This window comes from Colobus angolensis, unplaced genomic scaffold (assembly GCF_000951035.1).
Source record: "Colobus angolensis palliatus isolate OR3802 unplaced genomic scaffold, Cang.pa_1.0 Scaffold115, whole genome shotgun sequence".
Lineage (NCBI taxonomy): Eukaryota > Metazoa > Chordata > Mammalia > Primates > Cercopithecidae > Colobus > Colobus angolensis.
In genome coordinates this window covers 2,323,518-2,338,079 of record NW_012112586.1, presented here as the reverse complement: position 1 = coordinate 2,338,079, position 14,562 = coordinate 2,323,518, and the positions used below count along the sequence as shown (strand labels likewise).

General features: G+C 53.6%; 1 protein-coding gene across 2 annotated transcripts in view; it reads left to right on the top strand.

Annotated features, from left to right (window-relative positions):
• Window positions 1-14,562, top strand: part of ADGRD1 (adhesion G protein-coupled receptor D1) — a 190,553-nt gene that overhangs the window by 108,451 nt on the left and 67,540 nt on the right. For both annotated transcript variants that reach the window (XM_011961176.1, XM_011961167.1), the window contains one exon: window positions 11,719-11,792. In XM_011961176.1, coding sequence (XP_011816566.1) covers window positions 11,719-11,792 — 74 coding nt within the window. The remainder of the gene's footprint in view (window positions 1-11,718; window positions 11,793-14,562) is intronic.

Sequence of the window (14,562 nt, the reverse complement as noted above, 5' to 3'; positions counted from 1 at the left end):
TTGGCACTTGGTCTCTTTAAGGAGCACATTTTCTAAATGGAGGAAATGACTCAATTGAAGATCCCATGTCTTCTATAGAAAAGACCCTTTTGCTACTCAAGTGAGTTTATCTCAATTCAGACAAACCTTAATGTTTTTTCCCACTCTCATATGTTGTTTTAGAAAGCAAAGGGAAAGGAGAGTTTTATTTGGGAACCAGTGAATCCTCAAGTGCTGAGATGCTCCTTTTGGGTACACTGGTCTGGGTGAGCTTTCCTGCATAGATGCATATATGTGTAAATTAATGTCATCAAAATGCCCAGCTCTTGGGTTAGTGGTCCAGACCTACTGAGCAGGATGAGCAGCGCTAGGCAGGCTGTTATCTCAGCCTTCATTCATCCCTCAGATTCTCCCTCTCCTCTCTCTTTGTATGCATTTACTACCTTCTACTCCCTTTCCCACTCTCAGAAGTCCTTTTCGAATAAATCTTTCCTTGGCTCTTGTAGAAGCACGTGGCCATCCCATTCCCCACACTGATGCCATAAGTACCTGCTCTGCAAATCTTAAATGGTGCTGGGGTTCAGGGTTGACTTTTTTCTGCACCAGGTGAGTGGCTCAGTAGAGGTGAGAGAAGACGGAGTGACAGGGTGGCTTGGGAAGTGATTGACCAGAGTGAAGACACACCTGTTGGTGTTGCTCGTGCCGGGTTTGATTTCTGAACGAGAGTGAACCTTGTCTGAAAAGCAAACCATCATGAGAAGGCTCAGGCGTGGACTCTCGGCTCTGTCTGCTGGAGCCAGTGGCCAAGGCTGGGGTGCGGTGCCAGAACCCAGCTCCCTCCGGAGACAGAACTGGAGTCACTCCTGCCCTGTGGGAGGAGGCGTCAGATACAGGCCCTTGCCTGTCACTGCGTTTCCTGATGCGGATCTGTCCTGGGTTGGGCAGCTTCCCTTGTACAGATCTCAGGTGAGAGGCACCCAGGCTCTGGGTCCCTTTTGAGACCAGGCTGGAGTCTGTGATGGGAGAGAGGGGGTCAGAGTGCCTGGAAGGCCCCTGCCGGAGGCCGGGTGTGTTTAAAGACGTGGTTCCTTGGCTGTCAGTGTGTGTGAGGGAGAAGGGCATTTTTATCAGCAGATGAGGAGAGGTTTGCCGCTGTCTTCCCCAAATAAGGTAGAATAAAAGTTGTTGTGACTTGATTACCACAGACTCTGAATGTCTGTTCCTGGCTGGAAGTCTCCCAGGTTAGGGCTCTCTGTAGGGGTGGAGGAAGAGACCCGGCTCAGCCCCGGTCTTTGGGCCTCTCAGGAATGTTGGGGACCTTTTGAGCTGCCCAGTCCCTGGGGAGTTTCTGGGGACACCTGATGTCTCTGTGGTGAACTCTGGCAGGGGTGAGGCTGAGGTGAAACCTTAGAGCTCCAGGGCCAGGCCAGGGGCCTTTAGTCCCTTTGAGCCAAACCAGATGCAAATTTGTGGGGCAACTCCAGACTCATGAACAGGCAGTAAAGAAATAAAACCCTGGGTCCAGCAGTCATAGGATTGTGGCTCACCACAAGGTTGGAATTTTTTTTTTTTTTTTCCTTTGAGACGGAGTCCAGCTCTGTTGCCCAGGCTGGAGTGCAGTGGTGCGATCTCGGCTCACTGCAAGCTCCGCCTCCCGGGTTCACGCCATTCTCCTGCCTCAGCCTCCCGAGTAGCTGGGACTACAGGCGGCCGCCATCTCGCCCGGCTAGTTTTTTTTTTTTTTTGTATTTTTTTAGTAGAGACGGGGTTTCACCGTGTAGACCAGGATGGTCTCGATCTCCTGACCTCGTGATCCACCCGTCTCGGCCTCTCAAAGTGCTGGGATTACAGGCTTGAGCCACCGCATCTGGCCGAATTTTTTTTTAAACACAAGAATCCTGGCTGCTCATCCCCTGCTATGGGGAGGGGCAGAGGATGTAATCGCACATCTGCAAGCACCGCAGGCTTTGGTTCCCTAGGGTTTCCCGCCGAGGCGTCTGCACCTGCTGCTCACTCCGAGGGGTGACTCCATCAGGATGTTTAGGGCTCGGGTGGCCTGTCAGCACCTCCCAGGCTGTGGGGCAGTGGCCCTGTCGGTTCACTCCCAACAGGGATGCCTGGCTGGGCCATTGTCCTCACCCCCCTGTACCCTCCCTCCTGCAGGCCGCCTTGCATGGGTTCATCCCACCGGAGTTCACGGAGTACCCCTGTGTGCCTGCACCCGTTCAGGCTGTAAGGGAGAGGACAGACCCAGAGAAACCGAATCCTGCCCTGTGCTGGGGACCTGGGGAGGTGACAGGCAGGCAGACAGACAGGCAGGGACAGGTACACGCAAGATCAGATCCCAGGGAGCAGCAGGTGGGAAGCCTGTGGGCAGGAGCCTGTGGGAGGCTGCCCTGAGGAGTGGCCACGTGGATAGGGGATCGTGGGGGCATCTGGGCAGAGACATCACACACCTTGGCGGGGGCACACCTTCGTGTCTGAGGAGTGGCCAGGAGGCCAAGGGACTGGAGGAGGCAGGTCAGAGGCCACGGGCAGATCTTCCCAGGCCTGGGCACAACTTTGAGGGCCTTGGCTTTCCCCTGAGTAAGGTGGATGCCCCCGGAGGGTCTGAGCAGAGGGAAGAAGCGATGGACTTGGGCTTTCACAAACCCTGTACAGGGCGGGGTGAGCAGGTAGACAGGCCGTCGCCGGGAGCCCTGCTCAGGATAGGAGTGGAGGATGTTAGCTTCAGGTCTGCTGTCAGGGCTTGCTGACAGGGTCAAAGATTTGGGGGCTCAAAAAGTTGAAGGACAGAGTGGCCACTGACTGACAAGGGCATGACTCTGGGACAGTCCAGGGCTGGGAGTGAGGTCAAGAGGGAGGTTTGGACATGCTCCATTTGGGAGGCCTGTGGACGCCTTTGAAGTTGCATTGGTGGTGGTGGAGCTGGAGCTGGAATGGAGGACGGAGATGCAGATTTTGCAGTTTTCTAGCTGGGCACGTTGCCACCCTGAGCAAAGCTACTTCTGTTAGTGAGAAAGAACCGGAGAAGGAATACTGGTCAGGCATCATCAAGGTCAGCCCAGGCCCTGGAGGAGGTGTGCCTGGCTCTGTCAGACCTCTCTGGGCCTCCTCCAGACCTGGCTTCTGAGCAGGGGCCGCCCTCCACCTCCTGTGTGTCTGATCGCTGCGCACCTAATCCTTCTGGAGGGAGATTTCAGAGAAGTCCCACCAAACCCTAAAGACCTTAGCCACTTTGCTGAGGCCACCAGATCGGTCACCATGGGGACCTGGGGCTGGTTCCAGAACCCCATGGAAACTTGGAACCCTGGATGGGCAGAGGTCTGGGGCCGAGTGGGGCTGAGTGACTGCATACCGCAGCCTGCTCTGTTCTGGAAAACCGTGTTGCTGGGTTTGATGATGCTTGTGTCTCATGCGTGGGGCTTGAACGGTCAACTCCGGGCATTTGGGTTTTTTTCTCTGCCTCTGGCCCAACATTAGACAGACCAGAATCTCAGATATTCTACTAGGAATGAAAGAATGTTTATCTTACCCACCAGACAGAGGGGTGGGGAGGGAAGGCGTGGAGTGGGATGAGCTTGGCCACTCTAGGCCTTGGTACCATGATGACTTTTCCAATGTGAGGAGGGTCCAGGTGGCTGAGGCTGTTCGACTCCGCACTGATTTTGACAAGATTCCACATAGAGGCCTCTTTGAACCCCTGACTGTTCTCATATAAAAAGCCACAGCATATCTGCTTCTCCTGAAAGTTTAAAGACACTCTGGCATTAGCAATGCTTTCCTCTTGTTTCTGTAAGTCATCCAAAATTCTTCTTGGATAGAGGCCAGCTACAACCAAATAAATAAAAGGATAATGAATGGATTGGATCTTTTGATGGAAACCATTTGGCCAACTTCATGACAAGCAGAAGAAAGGGAAGAAAAAAAAAGAAAACCTTTAAATTTTAGCTGGGATTTCAAGCAGCCATGGCCCAGGAGCTAAATTGAAAAGCTGTAGCACTTTTATAGACGTCTCTAGGTATTGCTTTTCTGAACTGACTGCAGCCCTGAGGTTAGGGAAGAGTGCCTTTCAACAGGTAAACGTGTTCATTCTGAGCACAGCAGCTGTATAGATTTTCTGTTCTGCCTTTGTTTACTCCTGAAAAATGCCATTAGATGGAATTTGGATGCTCTGGGGCCATGGCCTTCCATGTTCTGGGAGGCACGTGGATTCCTGTGGATCGTCCCCGCCACCCCAAGGCTCCTGGAGCCGACAGAGCTGGGGGACCCAGCAGGCCCATCCTCCATCTCTGACATCACAGGCATCTGAAGGCAGGGCCATGCACTACAAGTCCATGATGTACCAGGCCTGGGGAGCCAGCGGCCATTCTGGGAAAATTCCATCCCCAGGGCATGAAGAGACAGATAAAGATCAGGTGTAACTCACCTGTGCTGAGTGACATGGTGGGTCAGGGTGGGGCTCTGGAACCAGGAGGTCTTGACCTGAGTCCTGAATTGGCCCCTCCCCAGCTCCGTCACTTGCCGTGAGTCCTCTAACCACCATGTGGCTTCGTGGCTTCATTTGTAAAGTGGGGCAAGAGTGTGCGCAGCTGGCAAGGGCTGAGCGTTGCGTGACTTCACTCATGTAAAACAGCAGGACCAGGCGAGGGCAGGTGCTTGGAAAAGGTTAACTATTGCCATCATTAGGAACCATCAAGGGGCTCACACACATGATCTCAGTGAGGCTTCTAGCAGCCTGTGAGGGGGTGCTAGAGATGTCTGGATGTCAGCAACAGAGGCTGACTCCGGTTCTCCTGAGCAGAAAGGTAGTTTATTGGAAGGATAAGGGGAACACGATGTATCAGAGTGAAGCCATGAAAACAAGACAAAATCCAAGGTCTTAGAAAATATCTTATATCACATTATTATATTATTTTTGTATTCGGCACAAAAAGACCAAAAATAAGCCCTAATGAGACAACTGTATAAAAACGTTTTGAGTAGCCTAATGAGTGAAAATTGTTTAAAACGTGTTAATTATTATTGTATGTATGAAAGAATAAAGGTTGCCTTGTTGCAATAGAAATGCCCAAATCCCTTGCTTTCCAATAACATGAGCCTAAGACAATTCAGCGTCACTCATCCCTGACGATCCAATGTGGACATTTCTATTCCCACAGAGATGAAGCCACAAGCAAAGGCCTGTTCGTGTGCAGGTCTGTTCTGAGCATGAACATCCTGTCCCAGAGAGAAAATGCGCCCTCTGGAAAGAGCCTCCCTGGGCACCCGCTGCGTCCTTGGAGCCCTTTTGGGCCACGTCTCTGCTTAGCGTTGGGAGACCTGTCACACCCGAGTGGGGTGACCACAGGCTCGCGACCTGTAGGAGGCGAGACTCCAGCATTCTAGGGGGTGACCAAAAAACCCACAGCAGAGACCGCCTCCTTCCAGAGCCTTCTGTGGCTGGGCAGGGGTCTCCAGGCAGCTCCGCAGCCCCCGCGAATACCCCCTGGTGCTGAGTCCGCTTACACAGACAGAGACGAAGGCCAGCGACGCCGTTTTTCTTTTCTGAAATGGGAGGGTCGTGTGTCCGCAGCTCAGGAGGAAGAAGGGCGCAGGCTTTGCCGGTGGGTAGGAGTTTGGTTTGGACTCGGAGGCTGGGAGCCCCAGGGGCTTCTGCAGGGAGAGGCGGTCTGAGCCACGCTTTAGAAGTTGACCTGCTGCTCAGCGGGGACTCGGTGCGGGGGACAGGGGTGGAGGCTGCTGCATCATCCAGGTGAGAGGAGGGCCAGGTGCGCAGTGAGCCGTGGTGGGAGGAAAGCTGGTTGCCAGGGAGACGAGGGCGTGTCCGTCATCGCAAGGCTCCACCCACAGCACTATCCTGCGCAGAACCTTCCTGGCCCCACCCACAGCCTTAGCTGATTGGCTTTTGGAGCACATGTGACTTCAGGCCATGTCCTTATAGGTTGGCTGGCCTCTCGTGCCCTGCCTGTGTGGCCATGGAGTGTCTGAAGGGGATGTCCTGGAGAGTCAGGGGTGAGTGGGATGCCATGTGAGTGGGAAGGGGTCATGTGAGTGGGGCGGAGTTAAGGGGGCGGGGTCTCCGTGGTTAATTCTCCAGTTTGTCTCTGGAGCTTCTTCCTCGTGGCTCCCAGGACGCTCAGGACCTCTTTCCCAAGGATAGAACCTCTTCACATGCACCTTGGCCACAGTGCAGGTGACCCCAGTGCTGCTGAGTTATAGAGGGCAATTTGTGCATGCACTGGCGGGTCCTGTGTGTCCAGGAGGCCTGAGGAAGGAGAGGGTGGAGCCCTGGATGCCGGGTTCAAGGCTCACCGGGGATGCGGGCATCAGGGTGCTCCCTCCCCAGCCTTTGGCTGAGAACACTGAACTCAGTCGCCTTGCCCAGCTTCTGGTAGCTTCTGGTCTACACTCTACCCTCCTCTGTGGGCTCCGTCTCTGCAGGGTTCTCGGAGACATCACAGCTGCTAAATTGCAAATGCAGAACCTGGGCTGTGGGTCCCGGCCTGGCTTCGTGTGCCGAGCTTTCCACGGAGCCCCGCATGACTGGGTGCTACCTGGGGCGAGGGGGTGATGCAAAAACACTTTCTGTTCAGTTTCGAAGCAAGCTGCCCTAACTCCAGATCCCCACGCAGTTTTGGAGTTCTTTCTTTTCTTTGTGTTTTGAAACAGCCACGCAGTTTCCTCTCTGTGTGCCTCTCCGGCTTGCAGGCTGGCACCTGTGCATAAACCGAGCGTGAGAATCAGGTGTCTGCGGGCCCCTTTCTTCTCAAACGGGACTCCTGAGGTTTCCCAGAGGAGACAGGGACTTGGGGACCTCAGAGGGAGGGACACAGTTTAGAGTTCAGTTCACACTGGAGGGTGGGCGGGTCTGTTACCAGACCAGCGTCCCACATTGGCGATGAACAGACAGGAAACTGAAGCTTCTTGGTCTTTGGCAAAAATTTCCTGCCTGGGATCTTCTGAAGTAGGGGGCATCGGTGGGTCTCTGACCCTGGTGCGTCCCAGGTGGCCATGGGCTGTGCTTGTCTGCACAAGGCTGCCCCTCTGCCCGTGTCTCTTGGCTGTCCTCAGTTGCCTTTGAGGGAAGCAGTAGGTTGTGAGGTTGGGGAGGCTGCTCTCTAGGATTGAGGTCTGGCCCCACGATCTCAAAAATAAGACACGCATATGTCAGCACCATGTGTGTGGGGGGTGGCGCCTGCATTCTGTGGTCAGGACTTGTTCCATTGAAAGGACAGACCCCTTCAAGCTGCCTTAACGCCAAAGAGGTCTCTGCAGGCTCTTAGGCCTGGGAGGCCTGGAGACGGAAGACTCGGGGGTACCATGTTCCTGGGTCTCTGCTGTTGTTCTCAGATGGCTTGATCACATGTTGGAAGAAGGGTCTCTGGTTTCTGAAGGAGCCCGGGCTGAGTGGGATGTCCTGAGGGTCTGAGCGCATCATCTGTGGGTGTCCTTAGTGCCCCAAGGCACTGCTCACCTCTGCCCAGGAGCCAGCACTGGGGAGAGTGACTTAACCAGACACCTGCAGATGGCACTAGTGGGGGGAAGGCAGAATAGTAAATCCCCACCATGAGCCCCTGCTCCACTGGGCCATCTGTCCCAGGGTCTCACCTGGCCTAAACTTTCCCTCCCAGCACTGGGGTGGCCCAGCTCATCAACCTGTCCTGAAATGCCTGGATCAGGGTCCTGCCCACCTCCCACCTTTTTCTTCCTGTGCTGGAACCAGGCTCTGAAAGTCCTGTCTTAGCCTCTCTCAGGCTGTGGATGCCTCAACCATGCTGGATTGTCTTATGACTCTTTGAAAGCAAGAAACATGAGAAAGCACCAAGAGATAGAGGCTGGTTCAAGGTTTTTCCTTGTCATATCTCTCCCATTACTTCTGTTATCCTTGATTTCCCAAAAGGTGGGACATTTCAAGCACTCAAAGCCCTGAACCCTGATTAGTTGTGAGATGGGTTGGAGAGAGGGTGGCATAGAGGGCTGCCCCATGCTTTCCGCTGAGCTCCACCTACATCTGACCCACTGCCCTGGGGTCAGTATTTCAGCTCCTTTTATTGCTTTACTTACCGTCAGATTTAAGGACCACAGTGCCATCTCTCTTTTGCTTGGGACAATGATGGACAAATAGCTCCCCAACTTATTTACAGGTAAAACTGTGCACCTAGTCCATTTTCTGTTGTTATAACAGAATATCTGAGACTGAGTAATTTATAAAGGAAAGAAGTTTATTTGGCTCACAGTTCTGGAGATTGTGAAGTCCAAGTTCGGGCAGCCGTGTCTGGTGAGCACCTTGTGTTGCTTCATCTCTTGGTGGAAAAGGGAAAGGGGAAGCCAGCGTGAGTGAAAGAGACTGCAAGAGTGAGTCAAGCTTGCTTTTTGCATCAGTCTAATGTCGTGAGAACAAATTCACTCCTGCAATAACTAACTTACTCCAATAACAGTGACATTAATCCATTCCCAAGGGCTCAGCCCGCATGACCTAGCTGCCACCTAAAGACTCCATCTCCCAACACTGCTGCATTGGGAATTAAGGTTCCAACACATGAGCTTTTGGGGGACACAGTCAAACCATAGCAATACTTACATAAAAGCCAGCACATTTCTGAACAAGGGGCATTAACAGGCTGTCATGAGAATCAAATTTTTCTCATCTCTCTGCTTGCATCTCCTAGAAGGAGACACTTTGGTGTACCTTGCTCGTGAACAGTAGGCAATAAACAAGCAGTTGATTAATCCCGTTTGCTTCTCCCCGACTGGAAAGATCATGATGGTTGTTGGAGGGGGTCTCAGATCCTGTGGGAGATATTCCTGAGGGCTCACAGAGCACTCTCCATTAGACATACCCCAGTGAAGTGTGTCTAGTGGGAAATTCGGTTACTTGCAGTGGAGCCGGCCCTGTGAGGAGGCCTGCACTTCTGTCCAGCAGAGCTCAGCAGCCGCTGGCTTGGGGTTTCAGGAGGACGCTCAGGTGAATGCGGCTGTCCCCCAACACTGTTGAGGACTCCACAGGGAGGGAGCGCCTGATTCCCATTCCCCAGCCACCTGGTGATGAACTGAACTGGCTTCTGTGCCTCGCCCAGGCCTCAGGGAGGCTAGTGGGCTGTGGGCACCTCCCACATTTCTGCATGAGATGCAGCCTGTACGCAGATGACTCACGTCTGGCAGCACCACACTCCCATGTCAAAAACACACCCACCCCACGTCACACCGCTGCGAGCCCTGGAGGCTCCTTTTCTGGAGACTTGCTGACAGCGTTTGTTCCCGGTCAGTGCGGAACTCCACACACAGGAATGAAGAGTCAATTTGCTTTTCTCATCCCAGGAGTGGAGGCTGTGATGGAACCTCTGACGATGGAGGGAGGGAGTTTCCCCATTTCACGGTGTGATCTTGGCTGCAGATCCAAGAGAAAGCTAGCTGCCTTCCCACCCTCCGACCACACACATGCTTGGCTTGTTGCGGTGGTGGCTGTTTTCTACATTTCCTTTGAAGAGTGATTTAGATTTGAAGTCAGAGTGTCAGGACTTCCAGAGGCCACTGCGGCCTCTGCTCCCTTGGGGGCTGTGCTTCCACACCTGGAGCAGAGTGGGGGCTGGCGCTGGGTGAGGAGGTGATGGGAAGAGGCGCGTGGCCTCCCTCCTGAGGAGTCCTTGCCTCGATTTGATGTGTATGGGTCTGGTTGCTTTCCTCCCCAGGTCACCAACTTATTTTTTAAATTTCCTTTGAATTACTCAAGTAACACACAAATACGCCTCCTTGTTAAAAAATTACATATAATGCTATCTGCTGGAGGCTTTGGCTCTGGTGTATGTAGCCTGGGGCCAAGGAAGCCTCATTACAACCGTCTGAGAACCAGGCTATGGCCACCGGGTTTTTGTTCGTCTTTTCTATTATGTGGGGTTGGTGCTGCAGTTTCCCTGCTGATGCCCCTCTGTGGTCCAGGTAGCTGCAGGACACAGGGCAGTCTGTTGTCTGTGCAAGAGTTCACAGCGGGCTGCGGCTTTGGGAAGACAGAGGAGAAGATGTCTTTTCCAGGCAGTTTTAAGAGACCCTGTGATAGAATAAACTAACCCTAAGATATGGGGCGGCGGGGGTGGGGGACAAAGCAAAAAGAGTAAACATTCCATTTTGCCAAAACATTAGGAATAGACAGCGCTAGGATAATTGGGTTGAGGCTGGAGGAGCTGTCAGACAGATGCTGCAGTGAGAGCCCTGTGAGCGCTTTGATTCTGCAGTGGGGGCCGAGGTGCCTGTCAAGGGCACCAGAGCTGCTGCTTCCTGGGAAAGGAGGGGCTTTTGGTAGAGGCCAGGATGGCGCTTCTGAAGGGGGCTGCCCTCCTGCTCTGTCCTGCACAAGTCAGTGCCTTCCTGAGAGCTGGTCACCCTGAAATGGGGGAAGGTTCTCACTGGAGCAATGATGGCTCAGGAATGGGTCACAGAACAGGGCAAGCATCTGGCAAATAAGAGATGCTTGACTTGACTGACTGGGAATCCATCAGACACCATTTATCCCGGAGCCATGCCGCCTCTGAGCAGCCCTGGTCCTGGTGGAGTTGCTGGTCTCCTGTGCCTCCAACTGTGGCTCCTGAGGGAGTCTGTGCCTTTCATTTAGGGTAGAGCCATAGCTGCAGGGTCCTCTGAGCTGGCACCCAGGAGCAGCCCAGGAGAGGACGCCAGTCTCCAGAACAGGGTGCTCTCATGGACCTGTTCACTGATTCTTTTGTTCATTCATTGAACAGATATTTAGTAAGCACCTGCTATATGCCAGATTCCCTCTAGGTCCTGAGGTTGCAGCCGTGAATGAGACAGAAGCTCTGTCCTTTCTGTAGCTGACATTGCAGAGGGGAAGGTAGCAAACACACGCAGTGGACAGTGGATATGTAACGTGCCACATGGTGATCAGGACAATGAGAACATCAGTGATGGAATGCAGCTAGAGCAGGCAGGGGCTGGTGCTGTTCAGAACAGGTGGGGAAGGGAAGATCTCTCTGAGGAGCTCCTTCATGCAGAGGCCTGGCGCAGAGTGGAAAGGGAGCCTGTGGCTGCCTGGTGGGGAGTGGGGAGGGAGCCTGTGGCTGCCTGCGGGGAGTGGGGAGGGAGCCTGTGGCTGCCTGGTGGGGAGTGGGGAGGGAGCCTGTGGCTGCCTGGCGTGGAGTGGAGAGGGAGCCTGTGGCTGCCTGGGGGGGAGTGGGGAGGGAGCCTGTGGCTGCCTGGCGTGGAGTGGAGAGGGAGCCTGTGGCTGCCTGGCAGGGAGTGGGGAGGGAGCCTGTGGCTGCCTGGCGGGCAGTGGGGAGGGAGCCTGTGGCTGCCTGGCGTGGAGTGGAGAGGGAGCCTGTGGCTGCCTGGCAGGGAGTGGGGAGGGAGCCTGTGGCTGCCTGGCGGGCAGTGGGGAGGGAGCCTGTGGCTGCCTGGCACGGAGTGGAGAGGGAGCCTGTGGCTGCCTGGCGGGCAGTGGGGAGCATCCTATGGGGAGGCGTGTCCTAGGGGGAGGAGTGTCCCAGAGGGAGGACCCGGCACCTGCCAGGGCACTCAGGTGGGTTGGAGAGAGCGGAGCAGAGCGCAGCATGACCTGGGCCGGGTGACGTGGGACCACACCCACAGTGGATGGAGATGGACATCGGTGGCTGTGCCTGTCCCTGCCCGAGGTCGCCCAGCTGTGAGAGTCTTGCTCTCGTGTCAGTGCTGAGAACCAGGGGCCTCTTCAGCAGCGTCATGCATCGTGTTTGTTTTCTTTCATTTCAGACACGTAAGCAGCACAGTGAGGCCACCAACAGCAGCAACCGAGTCTTCGTGTACTGCGCCTTCCTGGACTTCAGGTACCCTCTGCACAGGGGAGAGTAGGTGGGCACGAGGTATCCAAGCCCAGGCCCGCCCCATGCCAGCCCAGGGGAGGATCTGGGTCACCCATTTCCGCAGCTGACATGGTTGCGTCACACGAAAATGCTGGAAATGCTGCAGACATGGGCAGGGCCTGGCAGCAGTGCTGGGTCGAGGCCTGCCCTCAAGACCATGTGAGGAGGGGCCTGCTGTTGCGCGATGTATCTGGACAAAGCCTCTGAATGCCCAGGGTGACTTTCAAGCCAGTGCAGCAGATGCTTGGGGGAGCTGGAGGATGCTGTCCATTGGGGCAGGCCCTCCAGCCCTGCCTGTCCCCCTCAGGGGGTCTTGGAGCAGCTGAGGAAGGGGGTTGGGGGAGTGGCTTCTGACTGGCCACGTTAGCATTTTCCTGTTTGAAACCTTGCCGGCTCCACTGGAGCATGCTGACCATCAGGCCTGCCTAAAACTCTGAGGCTTCAGTCCGTGCCACTTGGGCCCTGACTGGGATGTCCTTCCCAGCATCTCCCATGTCCACTTGTCACACCTGTTTCATGCAGTCTCTTCCTGCCCTCCTAGCCACCCCCCGCCCCTAGCTCGCCTCCACAGCTCACCTGCCCGATGTCTGGGGGATCTCCCACCATCACTCTGATCACAGTTCTCCTCCAGACGTGAGCCCACCGTGAGTGGCTCCCACAGTCAGAGCGGTGTTGAAAACTCAGCTCCCCGCAGGGCCAGGGAGTGGATCCTCAGCTGCTGCTCAGCTGTGGTCCCTGGGGCTTGTTCCATGTGGGATGCAGGTCGCAGGTCCTGTGTTGTCAGGTCATGAGTTTTCATGGCTGGAGTTTGTTTTCATTTTTGTTTTTTTGAGACACGGTCTCACTCTGTCACTCAGGCTGGAGTGCAGTGGTGTGATCTTAGCTCACTGTGGTCTCAAACTCCTGGACTCCTTCGGGCCTCAGCCTCTCAAAGTGCTGGGACTACAGGTGTGAGCCACTGTGACTGGCTGTGGCTGGAATTTTTTTTTTTTTTTTCTTTTTTGGAGACGGAGTCTCACTGTGTCGCCCAGGCTGGAGTGCAGTGGCGTGATCTCGGCTCACTGCAAGCTCCACCTCCCAGGTTCATGCCATTCTCCTGCCTCAGCCTCTGTAGCTGGGACTGTAGAAGCCCGCCACCACGCCTGGCTAATTTTTTTTGTATTTTTAGTAGAGATGGGGTTTCACCGTGTTAGCCAGGATGGTCTGGATCTCCTGACCTCATGATCTGCCCGCCTCGGCCTCCCAAAGTGCTGGGATTACAGGCGTGAGCCAGCGTGCCTGGCCTGTGGCTGGATTATTCTATGAACTTTCCCAATGTTTTAAACACTGCACAGGCGGCTGGAACACGTCTGGGACATCCAGTTCACACCCTGCCTAGTGGCCCATCGCCCTACATGTTGTCAGCCTCCCCAACACCTGGGCATCTTCCTGTGCCTGGACTCACTTCCCCAGCTCCCTCCTCCTGCTGCTTCAGGGCAGGATCCACACAGGCTGTGCCACCGCTGCTGGTACGGCCTTGTCAGAGAAAGCTTCTCTGCTCCCTGCACCCAGAGGGCCAGGAGATTACAGGAGGCTGAGCTGAGGGTGCAGCAGTGGGTCGGCATAATCCCCCTTTATCTCTGTTCTGTGAACAGTGAGGAAAATACAGCCCAAATCCTGTCACCTCCAGCAAACACTGCTTACATTTTCGTACCCTGGGATGCCTCGCTCTGGCTATGGCTGTCGGCATCTGGCTATGACTGTTGGCGTCATGCCTCTGCAGTGTGGATGGATTTAATTTACTTCCTCCAGCTTTCATTGAGTTTAATTTGTTCTTCATTTTAAAAGTTCTGAAAGTGTAGGTTTAGGTTATTGCTATGAAGTTTTATTATTTTCTAATACAAACATTTAATGCTGTATTTTTTTCTGTAATTTCAGTGATTTTTCCCTGGTCAGGCTCAGCAGGTTGCAGCTCTTTTTCCTTTATTTGTAAATTGTGAAAATTTGGAAGCATGTGCTCCTAGAAATAGTTATCCCAATTTTGGGGCACTGTTTGGAGAAAAAAATTATGACTAGAAAACGGGATGGGGTTTGGTAAGAACTAAATTGGCATGTTGGTTTTTATTTTTGAAGGAATTTTAAGAACAGAGAAAAGTAAGGAGAATAATATAACAAATGCAGGTACCCATTGCCCCAAATTTATAGTTATTAGCATGTTTATATTTTTGTATTTTTAAGAATGAAACAACTAAAACATCGCAGATGATGTGAACAAACCCTCCACCTCCTTCTGTTCTTTTTCCTCAATTCCCAGAGTCAGCCACCATCATGAATATAGTATCTGTATCCTTCCTGTCCATTGTGTAATTATTACTTATTATTATATAATTGATATTCAGAAAAATTCGCACTTGTAGCTGATTGTACAGTTCTGTGAGTTTTGACAAATGAATACAGTTGTGCAGCCACTGTAATCAGGATGAGAACAATCCAGTCCTCGGAGATGCCCCCGTGTGTGTTTGCAGTCGTCCCTTCCTCTCACATCCAGGTCCTGCGAGCACTGATTCGTCTTCTGTTCCTATATAGTTTTGCTTCTGCCAGAGTGTGCATAAATGATATCATGGCATAGGCAGCCTTTTGGAGTCCAGTCTCTTTAATTTTGCGTAATGTGTTGAGCATCAACCACATGTGTATTGTTGCATGTATCAACACCTCGTTTTCACATTTCACTGCTGAAGGGTATTCCATTACATGG